This window comes from Eretmochelys imbricata, chromosome 3 (assembly GCF_965152235.1).
Source record: "Eretmochelys imbricata isolate rEreImb1 chromosome 3, rEreImb1.hap1, whole genome shotgun sequence".
Lineage (NCBI taxonomy): Eukaryota > Metazoa > Chordata > Testudines > Cheloniidae > Eretmochelys > Eretmochelys imbricata.
The window spans coordinates 174,357,173-174,382,830 of record NC_135574.1 but is presented as its reverse complement, the minus strand read 5'-3'; the positions used below and the strand labels follow the sequence as shown (position 1 = coordinate 174,382,830).

General features: G+C 41.6%; 1 protein-coding gene across 6 annotated transcripts in view; it reads left to right on the top strand.

Annotated features, from left to right (window-relative positions):
- SRBD1 (S1 RNA binding domain 1) overlaps positions 1 to 25,658 on the top strand; it is a 229,834-nt gene that overhangs the window by 60,907 nt on the left and 143,269 nt on the right. For 5 of the 6 annotated variants that reach the window (XM_077813859.1, XM_077813861.1, XM_077813860.1 and 2 more), the window contains 4 exons: positions 1,341 to 1,448; positions 14,091 to 14,248; positions 20,023 to 20,113; positions 21,225 to 21,332. In XM_077813859.1, the coding sequence (XP_077669985.1) occupies positions 1,341 to 1,448; positions 14,091 to 14,248; positions 20,023 to 20,113; positions 21,225 to 21,332 (465 nt within the window). The remainder of the gene's footprint in view (positions 1 to 1,340; positions 1,449 to 14,090; positions 14,249 to 20,022; positions 20,114 to 21,224; positions 21,333 to 25,658) is intronic. The other variant, XM_077813865.1, reaches the window with a different exon arrangement.

Genomic DNA, 25,658 nt, shown 5'->3' with positions numbered 1-25,658 from the left:
AATCCATATTAGAAAATGGTTTTGGTCTTTATTTTCTCTCTCTCTAACTATGGAAGCTGCTTCTTTCTTATCTTGAGGGGATCTTCCATACTGAGGCTAGGGCAAGAAATAATCAGCTTAGTTTGCAGCAAGGAATTTTAGGAACAACTTTCTAACTATCAGGATAGTTAGTCACTGGAACAGAGAGGTTTGTGAATCCCCGCTATTGAAGGTTTTCAAGAACAGATTAAAAAGAAAAGGAGTACTTGTGGTGCCTTAGAGACTAACAAATAACAGAACGCCACTAGGCATCACCTTCAGCCCCCAACTAAAACCTCTCCAAAGCATCATCAAGGATCTACAACCTATCCTGAAGGACAACCCATCACTCTCACAGATCTTGGGAGACAGGCGAGTGCTTTCCTACAGACAGCCCCCGAACCTGAAGCAAATACTCACCAGCAATCACACACCACACAACAAAAACACTAACCCAGGAACCCATCCTAGCAACAAAGCCCGTTGCCAACTGTGTCCACATATCTATTCAGGGGACACCATCATAGGGCATAATCACATCAGCCACACTATCCGAGGCTCGTTCACCTGTGCATTTACCAATGTGATATATACCATCATGTGCCAGCAATGCCCCTCTGCCATGTACATTGGTCAAACTGGACAGTCTGCGCGTAAAAGAATAAATAGACACAAATCAGACGTCAAGAATTATAACATTCAAAAACTAGTCGGAGAACACTTCAATCTCTCTGGTCACTCGATTACAGACCTAAAAGTGGCAATTCTTCAACAAAAAAACTTCAAAAACAGACTCCAACAAGAGACTGCTGAATTGGAATTAATTTGCAAACTGGACACCTTTAACTTAGGCTTAAATAAAGACTGGGAGTGGATGTGTCATTTCACAAAGTAAAACTATTTCCCCATGTTTATTTTCCCCCCCATACTGTTCCTCACGCGTTCTTGTCAACAGCTAGAAATGGCCCACCTTGATTATCACTACAAAAGTTTTTTTTTCTCTCCTGCTGGTAATAGCTCACCTTACCTGATTACTCTTGTTACAGTGTGTATGGTAACACCTATTGTTTCATGTTCTCTGTGTATATAAATTTGTTAGCCTCTAAGGTGTCACAAGTACTCCTTTTCTTTTTGCGGATACAGACTAACAGGTCTGCTACTCTGAAAAGAACAGATTAGACAAACACCTGTCAGGGATGGTCTAGGTATCCTTGTTCTGCCTCAGTGCAGGGAGGCTGGACTAAATAACCTCTTGAAGCTCTACATTTATGATTCTGTGTGGTGGAAGTGTTTAATGCTGCCCTTTTTGTTTTTTTGTACAGGTGGAGACCAAAACGCTATGCAAAACCAGAGTTAATGAAGATATTGCATAATTCGGTGGAAGATTCATATAAACGTCTTATTTATCCTCTCCTCTGTAGAGAATTCAGGTAAACACTGCACTGTTTGTTTTCACAAAACCTGGTACCATGTAGGATTTAGTGTGTATCATTCAGCCAAGTAAAAATTAATAATGTTCAGTTTAGCCTGAAATAATCCAAAAGAGATGAATTTATCAATCTCAATTCTCAAAATTCAGTTTGCAACCGCTCAGGGGTGGCCAACCCGTGGCTCCGGAGCCACATGCGGCTCTTCAGAAGTTAATAGGCGGCTCCTGGTATAGCCATCGACTCCGGGGCTGGAGCTACAGAAGCCAACTTTCCAATGTGCCGGGGGACGCTCACTGCTCAACCCCTGGCTCTGCCACAGGCCCTGCCCCCGTTCCACCCCTTCCTGCCCCCTCCCCTGTGCCCTTGCTCCTCCCCTTCCCTTTCCCCCCCGCAAGAGCCTCCTGTACACCATGATACAGCTGATTGGGGAGGGAGGGGACGGTGCTGATTGGCATGGCTGCTGGTGGGTGGGAGGCACTGGGAGCGGGGTAGGGGAGCTCATGTGGGGCTGCTGACATATTACTGTGGCTCTTTGGCAATGTACATTTGTAAATTCTGGCTCCTTCTCAGGCTGGCCTAGGTAAACAAGTAGTCTAAGCAGAAAGAGAATTTTTGACTTACATTATATTGTTTATATTACTAAGACACACTTTATTGTGACATGCACTATCAGACGTTTTTAATAATCTGTAATCTTAATTTTTTTTAAATTGACATTTTATAGACATTTTATTCCTATTAATTTTAATTGGAGAAAAAGTATTTAAAATGGTCAGTAACACAACTTCGGGAGGGAAAAAAGAACCCTATTTCATATGTTGGCTATACTTTTTATCATATTTTTACCTAACAAGTACAGTTTAGAGTTTACATTACAATACTATAATCGGATCATTATCATCATCTTAACAATAAACCTTTGTCTCTGAAATTGTCCTAGACATCTGTTGTTTCCATTACACAATTGCCATTGCAATAATGCTGTCACTGACATTGTTCTGACTCCATTTCGCGTACCTGTCTGAAAGAAACTGACAAAATAATTGCTCTTGTTGGAAGTGGCCCTTATATTTGTCATCTCCACTACATGATAAATGTAGTAGTCATAATGTTGATTTGATACTGTACTATGGATTTTGTGATGGCTCTGTAAAATAGTCTTATTTTCACTGACACTGTAATAGCTGTGTCATGAGATGAAGTGTCACATGCAAGCTATATCATTCTGTTTAAATAAACAGGAAATTTAAAAGTCAAAATTTAGTAGTATTTGAGTCTATTTTGCCATTGGTGGGTGGGAGTTAACTACATAAGTAGGCTCCAGTGTGACTGACTTAAGTCCCTGAAGATCACTTCATAGTTAGGCTGCCATGTTGGGCTTAATTTGCATCATTCCTTGCTACAGAATCTAATGTGTGACTGGGGCCTTCTCTGGCCTTGGATTTTACCCATTGGTACAGCCCCTTGTGCAGATGGAGAAATCCATGGTTTGCCTTGCCTTTCCCCTTGTACACTATGGCGTTGTGTCACTGCAGCATTTGTGGGCTGGCCACCTATAACTGTAATCAGGACACATGCTCCAGCCCTGAGTCCCCTCCTGCACACAAACTCCCTCCCAGAGCCCGCACCCCCTCCCGTACCCCAGTCCCCTGCCCCAGCCTGGAACCCCCTCCTGTACTCCAAACCCCTCATCCCCAGCCCCACCCCAGAGCCCTCACCCCCCCCCCCCACACCAACCCTCTCCCGTGCCCTGAATCCCTCATTTCTGGCCCCACCCCAGAGCCCCCTCCTACCCTCTGAACCCCTCAGCCAAATCCTCCTGCCCGGAGCCCCCTCCTACACCCCATACCTCTCATCCCCGGCCCCACCTCAGAGCTCGCACCTCCAGCCAGAGCCCTCACCCCTGCCCGCACCCCAGCCCACTGCCTCAGCCCAGTGAAAATGAGCAAGTGAGCGAGGGTGAGCAATGGAGGGAGGAGGGATGGAGTAAGCAGGGGTGGGGCTTCAGGGCAGGGGGTGGGGCAAGGCAAGGGTAACTGGTTTTCTGCAATCAGAAAATTGGCAACCCTACCCAATGGGGATTTCTGGGGTCTGTTCCCAACTTTGACACTGATTCACTCTGTGACCTTGGGTGAGTCATTTAACTTTTTGTGTTTGTTTCCTCATGTGTAAAATGGGATTAATAGTACTCAAAGGGTTTCTTATGACGCTTGGTTATATCGGGGCAAGTTCTACTCTGAGATGCCCACTTGGACTCTCATTATAGTAAATGGACGGCACATGAAAGCGTATCTGAAGGCTAAATTTGCATTTAAAGGTTTGTAAAGCGATACGTGTAAAGCTTTAAAAGTGGACTTGTGAATTTGCTTGGTAACTGCAAGCTGGTATGACAGAATTTCACATATCCTATGATCGAGAGCTGAGGTGGGAAAAGGATTGAGGTATTCCCCTGAAAGCATAATTGGCCACATTCACTTGTCTGCGTCTCCTTCCCACAACTCCCTAGACTACTTCTGGCTTTTGAGAGAGCGGGAAACTATGTCCCTTTTCCCTCCTAGATATGTGAGGGCTTTTCATTTAGCTTATCTCCCACTCTTCTTTGAAAGTGTAGGTAGGGGTGAGGTTGAGATGACACTAGATCCAGTTCTCAAGGTCATCTTGCTGCACTTCAACTTTCATCTGAGCTGACCATGTTTTGTGGTGGGTTTTTTGGTCAACCGGGCTTATAGAAGGTGTCGTGGTCCATTCCTCTTCTCCCTGAACCTCCTTCAAATTAGACTTCAAGTTAAGGATGCTACAGTAAATATAATCCTTATACAAAATATATGACAAAACTATTGGTTAGTTGTGGTAACTGTCACAAATACTCCATAACTCTTACAGTTAATACATTAGTAGGGCCCTACCAATTCATATGCAAAATGTGTCACGGACTGTGAAATCTGGTCTCCCTCGTGGTATCTGGTCTTTTGTGTGCTTTTACCCTATACTATACAGATTTCATGGGGGAGACCAGTGTTTCTCAAATTGGGGATCCTGAGCCAAAAGGGAGTTGTAGAGGGGTCATGGTATTGCCACCCTTACTTCTGTGCTGCTGCTGGCGGGGGGCTGCCATCAGAGCTGGGCATGTGGCCAACAGCCGCCGCCGCTCTGCGGTCACCCAGCTCTGAAGGCAGAGCTCTGCCACCAACAGCACAGAAGTAAGGGTGGCAATACCATACCGCACCACCCCTCTGCGCTGCTGCCTTCGGAGCTGGGCGGCCAGAGAGTGGGGGGTGCTGAGTGAGGGCCCAGCTCTGCAGGCAGCAGTGTAGAAGTAAGGGGGGCAATACCGGACCATACCATGCTTACTTCTGCACTGCTGCTGGTGGCGGCTCTGCCTTCAGAGCTGGGTTCTGGGCCAGCAGGCACCGCTCTCCGGCTGCCCAGCTCTGAAGGCAGCACCACCGCCAGCAGCAACACAGAAATAAGGGTAGCAGTACTGCAACCTCCCCCCCCCGCCCCCCAAAACAATAACCTTGTTTCCCTGCCTTCTCCCCCTCCCCGGCCCCAAAAAAAACCCAACCAAAAATAAACAACCTCCTTTTCGGGTCAGGACCCCCTACAATTACAACACCGTGAAATTTCAGATTCAAATAGCTGAAATCATGACATTTACTATTTTAAAAATACTATGACCGTGAAATTGACCAAAATGGACCGTGAATTTGGTAGGGCCCTATACATTAGGTTAAGAATAATATTGATGTGAAAATCCACTTTGAGTTGCAAAAACAGCCATAACATGCACACTCCAGATAGGTTTCAGAGTAACAGCCGTGTTAGTCTGTATTCGCAAAAAGAAAAGGAGGACTTGTGGCACGTTAGAGACTAACCAATTTATTTGAGCATAAGCTTTCGTGAGCTACAGCTCACTTCATCGGGTGCATACTGTGGAAAATACAGAAGATGTTTTTATACACACAAACCATGAAAAAATGGGTGTTTATCACTACAAAAGGTTTTCTCTCCCCCCACCCCACTCTCCTGCTGGTAATAGCTCATGTAAAGTGATCACTCTCCTTACAATGTGTATGATAATTAAGGTGGGCCATTTCCAGCACAAATCCAGGGTTTAACAAGAACGTCTGAGGAACGGGAGGAGGGGAGGAATAAACAAGGGGAAATAGGTTACTTTTTATAATGAATCAACCATTCCCGGTCTCTATTCAAGCTTAAGTTAATTGTATCCAATTTGCAAATTAATTCCAATTCAGCAGTCTCTCGTTGGAGTCTGTTTTTGAAGTTTTTTTGTTGAAGGATAGTCATTTTGAGATCAGAAATCGAGTGACCAGAGAGATTGAAGTGTTCTCCGACTGGTTTATGAATGTTATAATTCTTGACATCTGATTTGTGTCTATTTATTCTTTTACATAGAGACTGTCCAGTTTGCCCAATGTACGTGGCAGAGGGGCATTGCTGGCACACGATGGCATATATCACATTGGTAAATGTGCAGGTGAACGAGCCTCTGATAGTGTGGCTGATGTTATTAGGCCCTGTGATGGCGTCCCCTGAATAGATATGTGGGCACAGTTGGCAACGGGCTTTGTTGCAAGGATAGGTTCCTGGGTTAATGGTTCTGTTGTGTGGTATGCGGTTGCTGGTGAGTATTTGCTTCAGGTTGGGGGGCTGTCTGTAGGCAAGGACTGGCCTGTCTCCCAAGATTTGTGAGAGTGTTGGGTCGTCCTTCAGGATAGGTTGTAGATCCTTGATAATGCGTTGGAAGGGTTTTAGTTGGGGGCTGAAGGTGACGGCTAGTGGCGTTCTGTTATTTTCTTTGTTAGGCCTGTCCTGTAGTAGGTGACTTCTGGGAACTCTTCTGGCTCTGTCAATCTGTTTCTTCACTTCCGCAGGTGGGTATTGTAGTTGTAAGAATGCTTGATAGAGATCTTGTAGGTGTTTGTGTCTGTCTGAGGGGATGGAGCAAATGCGGTTGTATCGCAGAGCTTGGCTGGAGACAATGGATCGTGTGGTGTGGTCAGGGTGAAAGCTGGAGGCATGTAGGTAGGAATAGTGGTCAGTAGGTTTCCGATATAGGGTGGTGTTTGTGTGACCATCATTTATTAGCACTGTAGTGTCCGGGAAGTGGATCTCTTGTGTGCACTGGACCAGGCTGAGGTTGATGGTGGGATGGAAATTGTTGAAATCATGGCGTAAGTAGAGTAGGGGCGTTAGGGGACGAGAGCTGAGGAGGAGTTGTTCTAAGTCAGTCATAAAAATGTTGGCATACTGTGGGTCCATGCAGGTACCCATAGCAGTGCCGCTGATTGGAAGGTATACATTGTCCCCAAATGTAAAATATTTATGGGTAAGGACAAAGTCACAAAGTTCAGCCACCAGGTTAGCCGTGACATTATCGGGGATAGTGTTCTTGATGGCTTGTAGTCCATCTTTGTGTGGAATGTTGGTGTAGAGGGCTTCTACATCCATAGTGGCCAGGATGGTGTCATCAGGAAGATCACCGATGGATTGTAGTTTCCTGAGGAAGTCAGTGGTGTCTCGAAGGTAGCTGGGAGTGCTGGTAGCGTAGGGCCTCAGGAGGGAATCTACATAGCCAGACAATCCTGCTGTCAGGTTGCCAATGCCTGAGATGATGGGGCGCCCAGGATTTCCAGGTTTATGGATCTTGGGTAGTAGATAGAATATTCCAGGTCGGGGTTCCGGGGGTGTGTCTGTGCGGATTTGATCTTGTGCTTTTTCAGGGAGTTTCTTGAACAAATGCTGTAGTTTCTTTCGGTAACTCTCAGTGGGATCAGAGGGTAATGGCTTGTAGAAAGCGGTGTTGGAGAGCTGCCGAGCAGCCTCTTGTTCATATTCCGACCTATTCATGGTGACAACAGCACCTCCTTTGTCAGCCTTTTTGATTATGATGTCAGAGTTGTTTCTGAGGCTGCGGGTGGCATTGTGTTCTGCACGGCTGAGGTTGTGGGGCAAGTGATGCTGCTTTTCCACAATTTCAGCCCGTGTACGTCGGCGGAAGCACTCTATGTAGAAGTCCAGTCTGCTGTCTCGACCTTCAGGAGGAGTCCACCTAGAATCCTTCTTTTTGTAGTGTTGGTAGGGAGGTCTCTGTGGATTAGTATGTTGTTCAGAGGTGTGTTGGAAATATTCCTTGAGTCGGAGACGTCGAAAATAGGATTCTAGGTCACCACAGAACTGTATCATGTTCGTGGGGGTAGAGGGGCAGAAGGAGAGGCCCCGAGATAGGACAGCTGCTTCTGCTGGGCTAAGAGTATAGTTGGGTAGGTTAACAATATTGCTGGGTGGGTTGAGGGAACCATTGCTGTGGCCCCTTGTGGCATGTAGTAGTTTAGATAGTTTAGTGTCCTTTTTCTTTTGTAGAGAAGCAAAGTGTGTGTTGTAAATGGCTTGTCTAGTTTTAGTAAAGTCCAGCCATGAGGAAGTTTGTGTGGAAGGTTGTTTTTTTATGAGAGTATCCATTTTTGAGAGCTCATTCTTTATCTTTCCCCGTTTGCTGTAGAGGATGTTGATCAGTTGGTTCCGCAGTTTCTTTGAGAGCGTGTGGCACAAGCTGTCAGCATAGTCTGTGTGGTATGTAGATTGTAATGGATTTTTTACCTTCTGTCCTTTTGGTACGATGTCCATCCATTTGCATTTGGAAAGGAAGATGACGTCTGCCTGTATCTGTACAAGTTTTTTTCATGCAATTGATAGATTTCCACTCCATACGGCTAAATGCAGTGCCTTGCATAATGACAGGTTTCAGAGTAACAGCCGTGTTAGTCTGTATTCGCAAAAAGAAAAGGAGGACTTGTGGCACCTTAGAGACTAACAAATTTATTTGAGCATAAGCTTTCGTGAGCTACAGCTCACTTCATTGGATGCATCCGCATAAACTTTCAAACTCTTTTATCATACACTGCCTACTTTTTTTTGTGTGTGTCTTTAATTTTTTGGGTGCACAACCTGAAACAGTCAAAAATGTTTTGATTTTTAGATCAGGCCCCTTGAAGCTTGTCAAATTGGGTATCCAAAACCAATAGTCACATTTTGAAAATTTAGGCCTCATATAACTAGGGAGCCAGTGTCCCTCTGGAAAATATCTGCTTTGCAGTGCTCCTGCTTCTGTGTATCTGAATTGTTTTACTGGTCACTGTCAGTTACTTGCAGACAAGATTGCTCCAATTCATTTGACTGGCAGTTTGTATGGTAGATTTCTGGATTGATGGGATAAATGCAGTAACTGGTCTGCTACGTCCCTTAGGTGTTACGTCACTGGCACCTTACAAAGGTGCTGAGGAAGCGACACACTGTGACCTGAATCCTCTTAGCTATTAAAATAAAGTAGAGAGGTTTATTTGACCATTGTTGGTCAAAACTGTGAACATCATCTTGTGGGGATGTCATGTGCCAGCTTCCTTCAAATGTGCGAGAGCAGTTGCCATTCACAACCTGCTCTAAAACAAAATTCACTCTTCAGAGTCAAAATTTGTCCCTTTCCTGGAGTTTCCTGGAACTTTATTAATAAGTTGGTGGCCTGTGATATACAGAAGGTCAGACTAGATGATCTGGTGGTTCCTTCTGGCCTTAAACTCTATGACTCTGAGCTAATAATACAATGACAGTTCTTAAATAAAGCCTTTTCCCAGGCTTGGCTCTAGTGTTCTTAGGCTGTTCAACCCACACCTTAGGCTCACTCTCATGTTCCTTATGTCTGGGTGAGATAATGAGCCACCAGCCTCTGTGCTTCAGTAGAAAAACCCTGGCCTTAACTACAATGTGGTTTTTAACAAAGACCCTAACAATGGAAAAGGACAACATCCAATTATTTAAGGGATACTGTTAAGAAATTTGGTTATAGTTTATACTGGGAGCAATATTCTTTAATAACCTGGCTCTTTCCACTCATTTTTTAAACCAAGTACATACTCCCCGCGCGTGCCCCCCCCCCCCACGTATGTGACTTTTGTGTGGTCTAACGAAAGTTATGTACTATATTAACTACTCAGAAGTAGCTGTTTGTTAAATAGGGATTATGTATGCATTACAATGGCTTGCAACAACAGTTTAGCTCTGCTCAGTCACATGAAATCATGGATACTTTTGCAATGCTGTGGAATAGATTTAATAGTCTTAAAGTAGTGTGGAGTACATACAGGAATACACTTTTTTCACCAAACCAGCACTTCCAAAGAAATCTTCATCAAACATTATAATGTGAAGTTTGTTGCAACAGTGGGTTAGTGCAGTTTTTTGTTTTGCTTTTTAAAATAAAACAAACTCTGGATCAGGTTAAGTCTGAGTTTAGGTCTTAAGTGAAATACTTTGTTTGTTCCTGAGTGGATGTTTGTCCATATGTTACTGTTTGGGAAAATCTGACATAATTGGCCGTTTCCAACGAGGAAAGGCCTGGAACTGGAATAATATGGGATTAGTACTGAAACTGAACTCCTGTGGGGAAGAATGTACAGCACCTGCCAATAGTATTCTTGGCTTGAGACAGTGAGCAATCAGTTTCTCACTTTTGTGACCACTTAACTCCTCTCCTTTTTTTTATCCTCTCTCTCTTCTCATCAGAAGTTTTTCTTTGGAGTCTTGCACAGGGCTGCTAAAGTACTTTAAAACCTCCTTTTAGTATTAACATCTCCAACTTTTTTTTTATTAATAAGCGTTGGAGCAGAAAGTTTCGAAGAGTGTATTGAGACTTTTACTCCTAGTGATGAGGAGGAGAGAACTTGCCAGCACGACAGTTACCTTATTTATTGTTTCATTTCCTGCCTTCTACTTTCTTTCCTGTCAGGTACCATGATTGCTTAGACCTGGTATAATAATGTCCAGCAATGCTTTTGGCACTTCAGAATACTTTTTATTTTGTTGCAGTCCTGCCTGGAATAATTTCATAGGGATTCAACACAAGTGATGAGATGAGGAAATCTTTTTTTAAAGGTGTACTCCTTTCCTAATTTTCCATGGTCTCTCAAAAAGTGCTGAAGCTCTTTCCCTCACTGTTTTTTCCTATACATCTCATTTCACACCTGAAGTTCCCACAGGAAATATTGCTTGTGCTTTGCATATGGAAGCTGGAGTTTGGAAATGGAGTCCAAACTTCAGAACCCTTATCTTCCCGCTGTGACTCCAGATGTCCGTAGGCCAAGATTAGGGTAATTGCCCTTATTAAAATACTTCTCTTGGCAATCTGATGACTGAATGCAATTTTGAGTTTCAAATGCGGAAGAAAATTAAAGGAATCTCCATATTCTTTATATTTGTTGTTACTATAATCATCCTAGTAAATTTGAAATATGTTAAATCATTTGTTAAATTATTTTATTTTTCATAAAATGGCAAATAAGGATATTTATTTTCAAAATAATCAATGTTCTTATGTTTAGGAGGGACCCCCCCACACCCACAAACCTTATTAATAAGAATGACCAGAAATTAGAACAACACAAAGCTAGGCATTTTATCATTTTTGATGCAGTCAGTGGTGCCCTGAGAACATAAAGGGAAAATAAATGTCAGGCTACCTGGGACAGTTTCATAAAGGATTAAATGACTATCCAAAATTTTAAAATTGAGGGCTGGCAGTCGGGGTGGTGGGTCATATCACTGATCCACATGTTGAATGAGAAGCAGGTAAAGAGAAAAAGAAAGGTCTATATTTGAAATTAAAAATACAGGATATTAAGTAATAGAAAGGACATACGTTATAGTCTCCACACACCTGGCACTTTCAGTACCATTTCCTGTTACTATAAAAGTGTCTTAAATCCGAGCCAACTTTAAACATGTTTCCATAAAATGTACAAAACTAATAACATGTGGCTAGGGGTAAATCCAATTCCTGCACAGGTCCCTGTTGTAGTAGAATGGGTAGATTGAGCTGCATGTGGGGAGTGGATGTCCTGTGGGTGATATAGAACCCACTTTCTGGGGATAGAGGAAAGCCAGGGCCAGAGGATCTTCCGTTGTGCAGATTCTCCAGTCTTCACGCCCACACACCATGGCAGAGGCAGCGACTGCTTCTGCTGTTGGGTTCAGTGGCAGCTGCTATAGCTCAGCCACTCCGCTACCTGAGGGTGATTCCTTCTTCTACTCAATGGAGGCCAGAACACAGTCTTTGATGTACCTTTTGAAATGCCAGGGCAGCCTAGGGAATGTATGTAAATTTTGTGTACTTTTCATAATCTCCCTTTTGATGGGGGAAGGCCAGATGGCTATAGGAAAGTAGTGGGAGACAGATATATTAGCCCCAGGCTAAACAAATCCCTGTTACCAGGGTAAGCAAATAGCAGTTGCTCCAGGTCAATTAAGACACCTGGGGCCAATTAAGATCCTTCCAGAAAGCAGGGAAGACAGCTAGGTTGATTGGGACACCTGAAGCCAATCGGGGCTGGCTGAAACTAGTTAAAAGCGTCCCAGTTAGTCAGGTGGGGGTGTGTGTGTCAGGATCTGTAGGAGGAAGCCACGCTGCTGGAGAAATGGAGCAGTACAAACCCTATCAGGCACAAGGAAGGAGGCCCTGAGGTAAGGGTGATGAAGATATTGAGGAAGTGGGGGCTGCTGTGGGGAAGTGGTCCAAGGAATCGTACTCGTCCTGTTTCCAAAAAGTCAGCTACCAAGAGCTGCTACTATCAGGGTCCCTGGCCTGGAGTAGAGGGCGGGCCCGGGCTCCCCACTCTCCTCCCTGGCTAATCACTGAGACTGGGAGACAACAGAGACACTGCAAGGGAGGGTAGCTTCTCCTCACCACCCTTGCTGGCTATGATGAAAATGGCTCAGTAGGCTGTGACCCTTGCCTCTAGAGAGAGAATGGCTATGTGGAGGGTCGCAGTGAGCCTCTGAGGCTAACGTAATCTGCCAGGAAGCAAGCGTGGGACCTACTGAGACAAGGTCGGAGCTTTGTCACACCCTTTAGATAATATCTATGCTAATTTTGTGTTCTTCATACAGAGACAATTCCAGAGGGATTTTCTTTCTTTTGCATGAAGGATGCCTTTCCATAGAAATGCTTTGCAAAGGATGTGTGAAGGGAAACATGTGGGTGGCTATGTCTTTCTGAGTGTTGAAGGGACATCACCAACTTGCAATCTAGTCTGTTTTTCAAAAATTGGAGTTAAAAGTAGTTTCACATTCTACATATGTCCATGAGTCCGGGTGCCAGTAGTTGTGGTTTTAGTCATATTTTCCTATTTTTTAAAAATGTCTGTTCTCCTCATCGTTGCTCTGTGTAAAGAGGCTCACAAACTGGGAACAGACTGGCTCTTTGGGAAGCAATTGATCTGACTATACATAAAATTACTATCAAATGCACAAAATTAATTGATGTGTAAATGAGAATGTTTATATGTTTTCATAGAGAATTAATTGTATAGAAAAACTACAAAGAATTATTTTCCATTTATGGTAATCTTAGGTGGTGTTTCAGTGGTACATTAATGTGCAGAAAAGGGTTCCTTTTTGACTGACCAAGAAGACATACATTCCTGGGGGAAAAAGTGTGGGTACTTTTAAAGTTATATGCAGGCTTATAGTGTTAGTTACTATATGACTCATCATGACTTCCTTAATTATCCTAATAACTGATCACATTATAAGATGGTGCATGGATGTGTTCACGTGGAAAGAGAGAGGAAACCACTGAATACTAAAGATTCTTTATGTTTAATAAACTTTTTTTATTCTGTAATAAGTGTAAACAATTAAGACATTTTGTTATCAGACATTCTCTTCTTGGCTGCTGTTGACATACAAGGCACATACTTTGCATACTTACACCTAGCAAAAGTACACATTTGTCTCAGATAAACAAGGATATTTGTAATAAGTGGTGCTAAAGTTACAGAACTCATTCCTTGGGCTTCAGTGGTATATTTCTTTTTTCTATCAAAGGTCATGGAAGAGGAAGAAAAATAGAGAATGTTTTGTATCTATGAATTTCTGCTTTGCCTGCAACCACACAAGCAAATGTTAAAACACATCAACTACACTATTATTATTTTGCATCTGAAATTGTTTATCAAATCACCAGTTTCAAATACAGTTGTGAAATACTGTAACTCATAAACCAGACTGGCTATCTAGTGAATTATAGTAATTTAGCAATTACATATAGAAACGACTTATCAGGCCATCTAGTCCATTTCAAGCTTACTTGCTTAAACCAGTTCTGCTGGGTGGTAATTTTCTCAGTAACTAGGAAATTATCCCAGTCTCTGTAGGTTTACATTAGAAGCTGAACTCAGCATAGGTGTTTCTCAAGGCCGGGCTGATGAGGATCAGAATACCATTCCCCTGCGAGTAGAAACCCAGCTTTGAGTAGAGACTACTGTCTGTTCAAAAATTTAATAGTGGATGTGTAAAAATAAGGCAGAAAGGAGTCTGTGCACTTTACACAACTTCTGGGTAACTGTAACTGCAAGCCAGTTACTGAGGCTACTTTCTTAGGACTACAGCCAATTTTTCATATAGTATCCCTGTTAAAGTAAATGTACCCAAAACTCAAGGAGATCCAGTGGACAGTAATGAAGAAATAATCAGAAATGCTCCAAAAAGCATGTACTTTGAACCAACTAAGAAACGTGTCTGAAAACTAACAGGGGAAAAAACCCCTCTTTTTGCTTTCTATCCTCTAAGATCAAAGTTAACATCTGATGCAGAGAAAGAATCTATAATGATGTTTGGAAGAAATCTTCGACAGTTGCTTCTGATGAGCCCTGTGAGAGGACGTACTATGATGGGAGTTGATCCTGGGTACAAACATGGCTGCAAGCTGGCTATCATTTCACCAACCAGTAAGTTTAAATTCCACATTTTCCATCAGCTTTTAAAACACTGTTTAACTTTTGGAATTCACTGAATTATAGTAAAAGCTAGTTGTTATACAATATACTTACGGAGTATCTAATTTCTGTTATGATTTAGTCTTTCATGTTTGCATGTTATTTACCCTGCAAATTCCTTTAGTAGCATGGCATTAAATGTTATGGGCCTGGGTCTCCATTCCTTTGTCTAGTCATTTTCACCTGTGCAAGGTGGGAATGAACAGTTTTGCACTCTCATCACACAATTGTAAATAATTAAAACAGGGCAGTTAGGATTTAAACCCGTAATGTGTTACAGCTTAAAATGGAATTAGCATTTGAATACAGTAACTCCCCACTTAACGTCCTCTCGCTTAACGTTGTTTCGATCTTACATCTCTGCTCCATTACAGAACATGCTCCATTTAAAGTTGTACAATGCTCCACTATAACGTTGTTTGGCTGCCTGCTTTGTCCACAGCTGGCAGCCCCCTTATCAGCTCCCCTATGCCCCTACCCCAGCACCTCCCGCCTGCCAGCGGACCCTGCCTTTCCCCTGCTCCCCCCGCGTCCTGTCCGTGGCAATCAGCTGGTTTGCGGCGTTCAGGGGGGAGGGGGGAGGAGAAGAGGCGGGTTAAGGCTGGCTTGCAAATCCTGAGTGGTGATGATCCTTACAGGGAACGCAGCTCCAAAGTGATCAGGGGAGTTGGTCATCTAATGACTTGCCATAAAGAAATTTACCAAGGAAAAAAAAGGAAAGCAAAACAACAGTCTCTCTAGATGTGTTTTTGTGAGTTCAGAAAGTTGAGCAAGAGGAGCAGCCGGACAATCCCCCCTCTTCCACTCTCTGACTCCACCACCTCAACCAAGCTTTGTACTCAGCAATGACTGTAGTATTAAATTGCTTGTTTAAAATTGTTTAAAATGTATATAATGCCTTTTGTCTGGCAATTTTTACTCCCCCATTTACATTAATTCTTATGGGGAAATTGGATTCACTTAACATAGTTTTGCTTAAAGTTGCATTTTTCAGGAACATAACTACAATATTAAGTATTAAGTGAGGAGTTACTGTACTTCATAATTTTTTTCCTACACAAATAACCTGTTTGGAAATTGATTTCTTCTCTGCTTGTTTTTCTTTAATATTGCATATTTTAAAGTAAACTGGCACTTACGGAAGGTGCAGGACCCAGCAGCTCTGGAGATCTGAAGCTGCACCTGCTCACCAGAGAACTTTTAGGGAGCTGCAGGGCAAATCTCCCTAATGTGCCTTAATTTGGTCTGGAGGTTTACCCCTGTAAGGATGTGAAAAGGTTTGTCACTTTCTCCTCCCATCCTGTTCTTGCCTTTTCTGCTGAGACCTCAAAAAAGAGGTATCAGGTGTGATGGCATGTGTTTTGTCATGTAGGTACTTGTCCACCTCTGTAGTTAATAAAAGTTGTTCATAGTGTTTTTCATACATTTGCTAACTACCCAGTCAGTTCCTAATGATTCTGGCCTTGTTTACAGAGTTCCTTATGGTTTGGAGCAGAGTATTTATAATACATTTTGTTTGATGCATAGGAAGTCATTGGTCTAAAATGCCTAAGTTCCATTTTCAAAAGTCACTGAGGAACCTAAAGCCATGTCTATAAACGCAGCACGTCTGGTAAAGACGCTCTGTGCTGATGGGAGACAGCTCTTCTGTTGGCATAAAAAAGCCACCTTTGAGAGAAGCTTTCCCGCCGACATAGCGCTGTGAATACGAGCGCTTATGCTGGTGTAATTTATGTCAGTCACGGGGGTGGAATATTCACACCCCTGACTGACAAAACGTTTTGCTGACTTAGGCTGTAGTATAGAAATAGAAGTCTAAATCCCATTGACTTTCAGTGAGTCTTAGGCTAAGTCACTTACACATAATAAAAATTTACTCATTGTCCTATTGCCTTGTAATGTTTGTGCTTCTCTGTTGATGGACAGAAAAACATTTCCAAATAAAGTCTATCTTTCTATGGTTTATTTAGCCTTCTTTTCTCTACCCCTTCTGCATTGGTTACGTATTCAGCAGTTGAAATATATTAAAAATGGTGAGAGAGCCAGGGTCTTTCCTATCTTTGATCACAGCAAATCTGTATCTCTCCTCAACATGTCAAATTGATACTTTACAATATGTATCTTTCTTTTAAAAAAAAACAAAACAAAACCCCAAAACAAGCAAGCAAAACACAAAAACTCTGCCTTCTGTAACTCCCTGATGTCCATAACGTGTGCATCTGGAAACTGTACCAGTATTTTGTCAATTCTTCAGTGAAATAAAACATTGAGCCATACCACCTGTGGTTTGGATAAAATGTGAAGTAAGCTGCTTTTTATTATAATCAAACAGTCTGTTAAGGGAAACCAGCTCGTAAAACTTGTGGATGTTTATGCATTTTACAGTCTTTGTTTTAAAAAAAAACAAAAAAAAAACCAATTATGGATCACAGGAAATAGGCCTTTTTTGCAAGCCAATGACACTTGATTTAAAAACAAGTATGCTGTTCTTCACAGGCATAATTCTTTCTTTTCTTTTCATCATAAATTTTTGTGAAAATGGAAATTACGTTTTCCAATTTTTTTTTTTTTTTTTTGCTAGACTTGTTTTGGGGAAGCAGTAGTGGCTTTGGTGTTGAATTAACCCCATATTGCCCAAAGACAAGGCTCAAATCATGTATTAGTTTTTATAATGCCTTCAGATTTATTCTCTTCATGTTGTTTTATACCTCAATGAGTTTTCTTATTAGTTGTCTGATTTTTAAGAGTTACAGACTTACGTTTCCTAGATTTTCTGTATAAAGTTTCCTGAATCACTGATGGCCTTTCAAAGTACCCAGTCCAGCATTCTCTCTAATTTAATCCCTTTCACAGCACATAGTACAGGGAATAGACTCGCACACACTGTATATTCAAATATGGCTGCTGTATTTAAGTACAGTGACGTATAACTAACTGAAAAAAAGGCATGCTTAATTGGGATGGCCATTTTATATGCATATCTCCTAGAGAACTTACTATTTAGCTTGGTAGTGAATAGTAGTGACTCCTTAACGGGGACAGCATTTGCAGAAATTCTGCCAAAAGGGGGGACATGTTTGACCAGTGCAAAGCTAGTTGTATTGCTTAACTAGGTGTTAAAGAGTCTTTAAATCCTCATTTTGGGCCAGTAGTTGCCAAATGAAAATGAAAAGATGCAGAAAACTTGGTTATAACATAAAACAAAAACATTATGGATACTTTTCATTTTTTTAAAAAGGGGAAGGTCAACTGCAGAAATAAGAATACGTTGTTTGTGTCTTTTAAGTGCTTTACAAATATTTACTGTTCTCGTAAGACTTTTGTGAAATAAGTAAATAAGTGTTATTAGCAAGAGTTGATAAAAATGAAAGGAGCCCAGATCCACCAAAATGTTAGCCTGAACAATTACCGATGGATTTATCCTCCCAGCACCTTTGTGATTAGAAAATCAGTTTTAATCTTATTTTACAGATGGGGAGCCGAGGCACTTGTCACTAAGTGTCTTGCCTATGGTCACAGAGGAAATCTGTGGCCAAACCTGGAATCATTCTAGTCCAGGGCCCTCGACAATAACTAGCCTTCCACCCGTACATCTCTCAGCACAGAGCATATGGGGGGCTGGTGAGATAGAGAAATTCATGAACTCTGATGTCTGTTGCTGTGCTGGGAGGAGTAAATCATTGTGATCAGTGTTCTATTAGTTCTTCCTAATCTGGGTGAGAGAAGCAGCATTCAAAGAATTAACAGTGTCTGCGTTCGTTTATTTGGAGGGGTAACATGTTTTATGGGGATGTGATTTCTAGGGCGCGCTGATGTGCTGTACATGAATTGGTCTGTGTAGACCCTGCTGGTGTGCACTAAAGGTTCCCTAGTGTGCTTTAACTTAGTGCTGTTTTAAACAGCATGACTATGAGGCACATGAACAAGGTCTAAATCTGGGGTCGGCAACCTTTCAGAAGTGGTGTGACGAGTCTTCATTTATTCACTCTAATTTAAGGTTTCGCATGCCAGCAATACATTTTAATGTTTTTAGAAGGTCTCTTTCTATAAGTCTATAACATATAACTAGACTGTTGTTGTATGTAAAGTAAATAAGGTTTTTAAAATGTTTAAGAAGCTTCATTTAAAGTTAAAATGCAGATCTTATCAGTTTAGTGTGATCCTTGCCCTGGCTTTTCCTTGCGAATTTTCCAATGTCTGGCATGTATTTGGATACTTTAAGCTGCACACAGGCTTCTGAGTGATCAGTTGTTAACCGGTTTTGAGAGGGACAGAGGACAGATTTCCTGTGTGAAAATACCTGTTCACACAGGTATGTGGATCCAAATGCTGAAAGCATTGCAAACGCAATTTTTTCAAACAGTTAAATTGCACTGGCAGGAACGTCCAGCAGGTCAGAACAGAGGCCCCATGATCTCTCTTGGTAGTTTCAAGTGCACTCCGGAGATCTCCAAACTTTGATGCCCACAATTCTGAGCTTTTTAACTGAATGAGCTGCATTTCGAAATCTTCAACACCCATCCACTGAAATACAGACAAATCCAAGTCGCTTTCGTTGAACTTTTCAGGTTTAATTAGAAAAGAAAGCACTGGGCCAAATCGCTGGAAATCTTGAAATCTGTCAGAAAATTCTGATTTCAGTTCTTGCATGTACATTCTAATCTCAAAATCAAACTCGGTGCGCTGTTCCGCGTGGTGTGCAAGTGATGTAAGCAGCAAATCAGGACTTAAAAATATCCCAGCACCGTGGCGCTGGAACAGTTTTTAACGTGAAGGTGCTGAGCTGTGCCCCCTCTTGACCCTCTCTGCACCCCTCACTGTCCCAAGCTGGGGCCAGTGGGCCAGCTGGGGGCAGCTGCAGAACCCTGGGCTGGCGGCCGGGACTCCGGGCTGGCGGCCGGGACTCCAGGCCAGCAGCAGAGCCCCCCCGGACCAATGGCTGGGGGCCGGCTGGCAGGGGCCAGTGGCCAGTATCCCAGGCCAGCAGCGGAGCCCCCTGGACTGGTGGCCAGGACCCGGGCAGTGTGAGTGCCACTGAAAATCAGCTTGCGTGCTGCAGGTTTACTACCCCTGGTCTAAATGGACCAGTTAGTATGCTTTAGAAATCCAACCCCCATAGAGCACATTACCCCACTGTCTAAACAAGACCTCAGTCTCTGGATATGTGCTGTAGTAGACACACTGAAATCTGCAGTAGTAACAATGTGGGGCCTGTATTCACAAATGCAAGGGTACGTTGTTAATCTGTCCATTAATATTATCCCCACTTTGCAGGGAGGTACAGTGACTTGCCAAAGCCGACAGAAGGAGTTTCTGTTGGAGCTGGAATTAGAATTTAGGCATTCTGGCTTCTAGGTCTGTCCTCAGAACACTAGATCACACCTCTCTCTAAGCAGATCTTTAAAATGTACAGATTACAACAATAAACCCTTCCTGCCCCATGGAACCATTTTTTCTAATCACAAAAATATTTGCTGAATAGAAGCAGTGAAGCTGTTTGGTGCTGGCGGTTTGTTATGTGGACATGTTTACTAGGAGCTAGGCAAAGTCTATCAACTCATTTCATTCTGGCAGTGAACTCAGTTGTACACAGTATATAAGAAAATGGTGGATAATTATTGAAATGTTTTTCTTGTGAATCAGCCCTTCACCTAGGTAGTTCAGCAGGAAATACTGTTTGGATTTTTCTATTTCTAACTGAATGGTTTTGCCTTTCCTCATTCTAGGTCAGATACTCCATACTGATGTTGTCTACTTGCATTCTGGACAAGGATTCCGTGAAGGTGAAAAGATAAGGAGACTTCTTCTGCATTACAAGTATGATGATGAAGCTTTCATTAAACTATAAATAGGATAAATATCTACATTATGTCAAAATTGGATATACAAGCAGGATGCCCAGAGATTTAGTGGAATTTCTGCTTTCATTGCTGACGGCTGAATATTGCTCAATTTATATTCATGTTTTAAAATATTGTATGTATTAGATGCTTTTGAAATCAAGCAGTGAATATAATTAGTTTACAAATTAGATGCTATGGAAATGTATTTACAAAGGTGTGCCAATTCATCTTATTCCTAGTGTGCAGCACCCATGCTAGTCTATTTTGGGAGCTTTTATGAACAGCTATTGCCACTTATATTACATTTTGGGATACTTTTGGGTGGTGGGACATTGTTCACTAGGGATTAGGAGTTTGATGTTAAACACTCATGTTGATAGCCTGGGATTATTGGTAGCTTTGGCCCTTACTGTACTATTTTGGAGGCAGTTCCATCCAGTGTTATTCCATTGAGTGAGCTTCCAAAATGAGTTTTTCTTTATTTTGGCTTCTGTTTAATTGAATAGAAGCCTTTTTGCACGGGGAAGGATTTTCCTGTCTGTGCAATAAAATGATTTTACATGAAGACGACCAAGGAGAGTCATGAGTGATGTACTACAGCCCTTGTGTTTCCTGTAGTTAGGATTGCTGTTCATTTCTGTAAGAGATATGCGAAAATTATTGCTCTCACCACTCACATCATCACAATGCACTCAAACCTTCAGACAATCAGTCCCTCCCCCCATACATGCCTCAAGCCCTTGAAAAGTCTTACTGCTAGAGCCAATTAAAAGTTGCTTTGCTGTTGTACTTGCAACTAAGGGGATGGAATTCTCTGTTGCAGGGTACTACCTACTTTGTAGTTACTGTAGCCAGACACATTTTTGTAATACGCCACAGTGTTTGCGTTGTGCAGCTTAACTCTTGGCTAATCAGCCTAGTTCATGCTGAGGTGCTGATGTCTACAGGGTTCGAAGATCTTCCTATGTGTGGAAGATGGCGGCATGTTCTTGCTGAGTACAGCCTTACCTATTAATAAAATAAAATTACTACACATCCCTAATGATGCAGGAAAACTGAATGTTTGTCCTTTATCTCCTTTAAAGCTGCAGCACTGTTGTGATAGGCAATGGGACTGCCTGCAGGGAGACAGAAGCTTACTTTGCTGACTTAATTATGAAAAAGTACTTTGCACCCTTGGATGTTGTATATTGGTAAGATTGCTTCCTTTGCTTGACGTTTTGTTTTCCTTTTCAGCACATTTCAATTTCAGTAGGTGCTTTTAAATGCGTTTTTTTAAAAAGTAGTTCCTCTGCATTCTTCTCCATCTTTTACTGTCATTATATCAGGCTTGGCCCACCCTTCTGGCCGTAGAGAAGTGGACTTGGCTCCCTTTGGAGTATGTAAGCATGTAACCCACTCATGGGTTGGCTGGAGAAGTTCACGAGAGCATCATTCAACACATTTCCTCTCCTTGAGAATAAGTGTGCTTCCTCCATCGCAGTCCCCAAGTCTTGCCAGCCCAAGGAACTCGGCCCTCAGCTGAGGACCTGTGTCCCATATCCTCTGTGTTTTGCTACAGCAACGGTAGGTTGCTGATTGCTTGGCTGGGTCACTGGAATGCAAATTTAAATACTGGTATCATCTGACTATGCTATGGAAAGCTTGCTGATCCTTTGGGTATTAAGTTGTCTGGAAAAAGTCCTTTGTTAATGCACAACAAGGGTAATGAAGGATTCATCTTGCCCAAAACTCAATTTTTGACCATTAGATTTCAGAATTCAAACAGAACTGTTTGAAAAGCCTCTGTTTGGGTTTTGATGTGAATGGTAAGTTTGTCTGCTGCTTCTCTTTCTCTGACCAGAGGACAGAGCCTCTTGGTTTCCCTCATGGAAATATAGGAAGGAGTCCTCTTGATCCTCTGCCCACTTTATTATTTAATCATCTCAAAGGATTTTTTAAAATCTTGCATTTAAGCGTTTGCATTGAAAGTAAAAAGCAACCATTTTTGTTCCTCCATCGAAATGTTAAGATGGATACAGTAAAAAGAAGTTCTAAGTTTTCCAAAAAGGGATTGCTTTTCTCTCTTTGGACTTTTGTCATCTTCTGTGTGTTTAATGTTTTTTGTCAAATCCATAGGTTGAAAAGAGATCTGACAGAAATTTTCAATAAATGCATTTTTCCTAAGAAATTATGTTGTCATGTAAGTCCATTTGTTCTTTGTTTTCCACACTGGTATAAATTTGTGATGAGAACCAATAATTAATCTGATTTTATTTCAAAAGGCACTCTAGGGGTCCTGTTTAAATTTTTTAATGTTTGTTTTCAAATCGGAAGCTCATGCAAGGCTGCAGAAGCTTTTTATTGACTCTAGCCCAAAAGCAGGGGCTTTGTGTAGTTCGGTTAGTATGGAAGACAGTTATAATATGTTTGGAAAAAAGGCATATTGTAAAATTTTATTGTCATTCATTTAGATAAAATTTGAAAGCTAGTTATTGAAATATCAGTGCTTTATTCTTTGTTGGAAGAAGCAATTGTAACTTGTTTGAATGGTCATTTGTCATTTTTTTTTTTCAGTTCTCTGTGCTACAGAATGCAAATATCTGTTTGTTAAAGTTCGTGCAACAAGATTTTTTTATTTTATTTTATAACAGGTTTTGTGGACTTTTTCTTATCATGCTTTGCTTTTTTTTTTCTTTGTGTTTTTTTACATTTATTTTGTTGGTAGAATAGGAATGTAAAGAGAACTTCCAAAATATTTAGCCCTGTCAGTTTCTTGGGCTGAACTTTGTGGTGCTACTGTAATGGAATATTTTAAAAATAAAAATATTAGGAACTGGTAAAATGCATGTGGAAGTAGGAATTTTTGAGAACATTTTTCAACCCAAAGTATCAAGTAGGTAGATTTCTCTAATAACAGTATATGGAGACAGATTTTTCTCAAGTTTCAAGAATTATAATATGTTTTAATGAGTAATCTATCTTTTTTGACAAAACTAGTTGTAAAACTCCTAGTGAAATATAAACTTTTAGATAGCTGAAAAAAAAGTTAGCATAATTAAAGCACTATTTAGTATCACTGTCACTGTTTATTAATTTATGTTGTGCTAGTATTTGCAGGTCCTAATTGGGATTTAGGGCTCCATTGTACTAGGTGCACACTTAAGGAAAAGATGGTCTCTGCTTTGGTGAGCTTGTATAGGGAACTAAGGTGGCACCAATAATAATGTTAAAAGGAATAATAGGTGGAATAATTTTGATTGCAGTAAACCTATTCAGAATATTGGATGCTATTAGCCACATAGCTGTCACTATTTAAATATTTCCAGATAAGCTGAGCCTGGGGTCTTAGTGTCTGTCCCCCACTTCTGGCCGCCTTGACTGACTATCTTTTATGGAGGTTGAACTTTCATCTTGCTCTTCTGTCTGGCTGCTGTTTCTCCCTGCTCAGAGGTGTGTGTGTGTGCACGCACAGGAAGCCTGCTGCTTACTCTTGGAAGCAGTTGTTAGATGCAGGAAGTATTTTTTTTCTTCACTAGATAGTTCAGCCAGCTGCCTGGGACTGAGGACGGCTGATACCCAGGACAGACTTAAAAAACCTGAGCAGTCCTGGCCAAAGGGGACAGTTGGCAAGTATAGTTGACTATTTGAGCAATTACCAAGGCCACTGATGTACTTCTTGAGGGACATTGTGAAGCATGAGTCAGAAGAATGAGTACTGTCAGTAACCTGAATAATGTTTTGATGGTCCCAGAATGAACACTCCTTCGTGTCTTATTACATTTCCAGCAAAGCTTCATTAATTTAGAGTAGGGCTGTCAAGCGATTAAAAGAAGTAATTGCGTGATTAATCGCACTGTTAAACAATAATAGAATACCATTTATTTAAATATTTTGGGATATTTTCTACATTTTCAAATATATTGATTTCAATTACAACACAATACAAATTGTATACTGCTCACTTTATATTTATTTTTTATTACAAATATTTGTGCTATAAAAAACTAACAGTAGTATTTTTCAGTTCACCTCATACAAGTTGTCAAGGTTCCTTCCCCACTCTGAACTCTAGGGTACAGATGTGGGGACCTGCATGAAAGACCCCCTAAGCTTATTCTTACCGGCTTAGGTTAAAAACTTCCTCAGGGTACAAACTTTGCCTGGTCCTTGAACCCTATGCTGCCACCACCAAGTGTGTTAAACAAAGAACAGGGAAAGAGCCTGCTTGGAGACATCTTGCCCCCAAAATATCCCCCCAAGCCCTACACCCCCTTTCCTGGGGAAGGCTTGATAAAAATCCTCACCAATTTGTACAGGTGAGCACAGACTCAAACCCTTGGATCTTAAGAACAATGAAAAAGCCATTAGGTTCTTAAAAGAAGAATTTGAATTAAAGAAAAAGTAAAAGAATCACCTCTGTTAAATCAGGATGGTAAATACTTTCCAGGGTAATCAGATTCAAAACATAGAGAATCCCTCTAGGCAAAACCTTAAGTTACAAAAAGACACAAAAACAGGAATATACATTCCACTCAGCAGAGCCTATTTTACCAACCATTAAACCAAAGGAAATCTAATGCATTTCTAGCTAGATTACTTACTAACTTTTTGCAGGAGTTCTGAGCTGCATTCCTGATTTGTTCCCGGCAAAAGCATCACACAGACAGACAGATCCTTTGTCCCCCGTCCCCGTCCCCCCTCTCCAGCTTTGAAAGTATCTTGTCTCCTCATTGGTCATTTTGGTTGGGTGCCAGCCAGGTTAGCTGCGCTTCTTAACCCTTTACAGGTGAAAAGGTTTTGCCTCTGGCCAGGAGGGATTTTATAGCACTGTATACAGAAAGGTGGTAACCCTTCCCTTTATATTTATGACACAAGTACTGTAGTTCAGTCTCTTTATCATGAAAGTTGAACTTACAAATGTAGAATTATGTACAAAAAAAGCTGTATTCAAAAATAAAACAGTGTAAAACTTTAGAGCCTACAAGTCCACTCAGTCCTACTTGTTGTTCAGTTAGTCACTCAGACAAACAAGTTTGTTTACATTTGCAGGAGATAATGCTGCCCACGTCTTATTTACAATGTTACCTGAAAGTGAGAACAGGTGTTCTCATGGCACTGTTGTAGCCGGTATCACAAGACATTTACGTGCCAGATCTGTTAAAGATTCATATGTCTCTTTATGTTTCAACCACCATTCCAAAGGACATGCAACCAGGCTAATGAGGGTTTCTGCTCAATAATGATTCAAAGTAGTGCAGACTGATGCATGTTCAATTTCATCATCTGAATCAGATGCCACCAGCAGAAGCTTGATTTTCTTTTTTGGTGGTTCGGGTTCTGTAGTTTCCGCATCGGAGTGTTGCTCTTTTAAGACTTCTGAAAGCAAGCGCCACAGGCTACATCCCTCTCAGATTTTGGAAGGCACTTCAGATTCTTAAACCTTGGGTCGAATGCTGTAGCTACCTTTAGAAATCGCACATTGGTACCTTCTTTGCGTTTTGTGAAATCTGTAGTGAAAGTGTTCTTGAAACAAACAT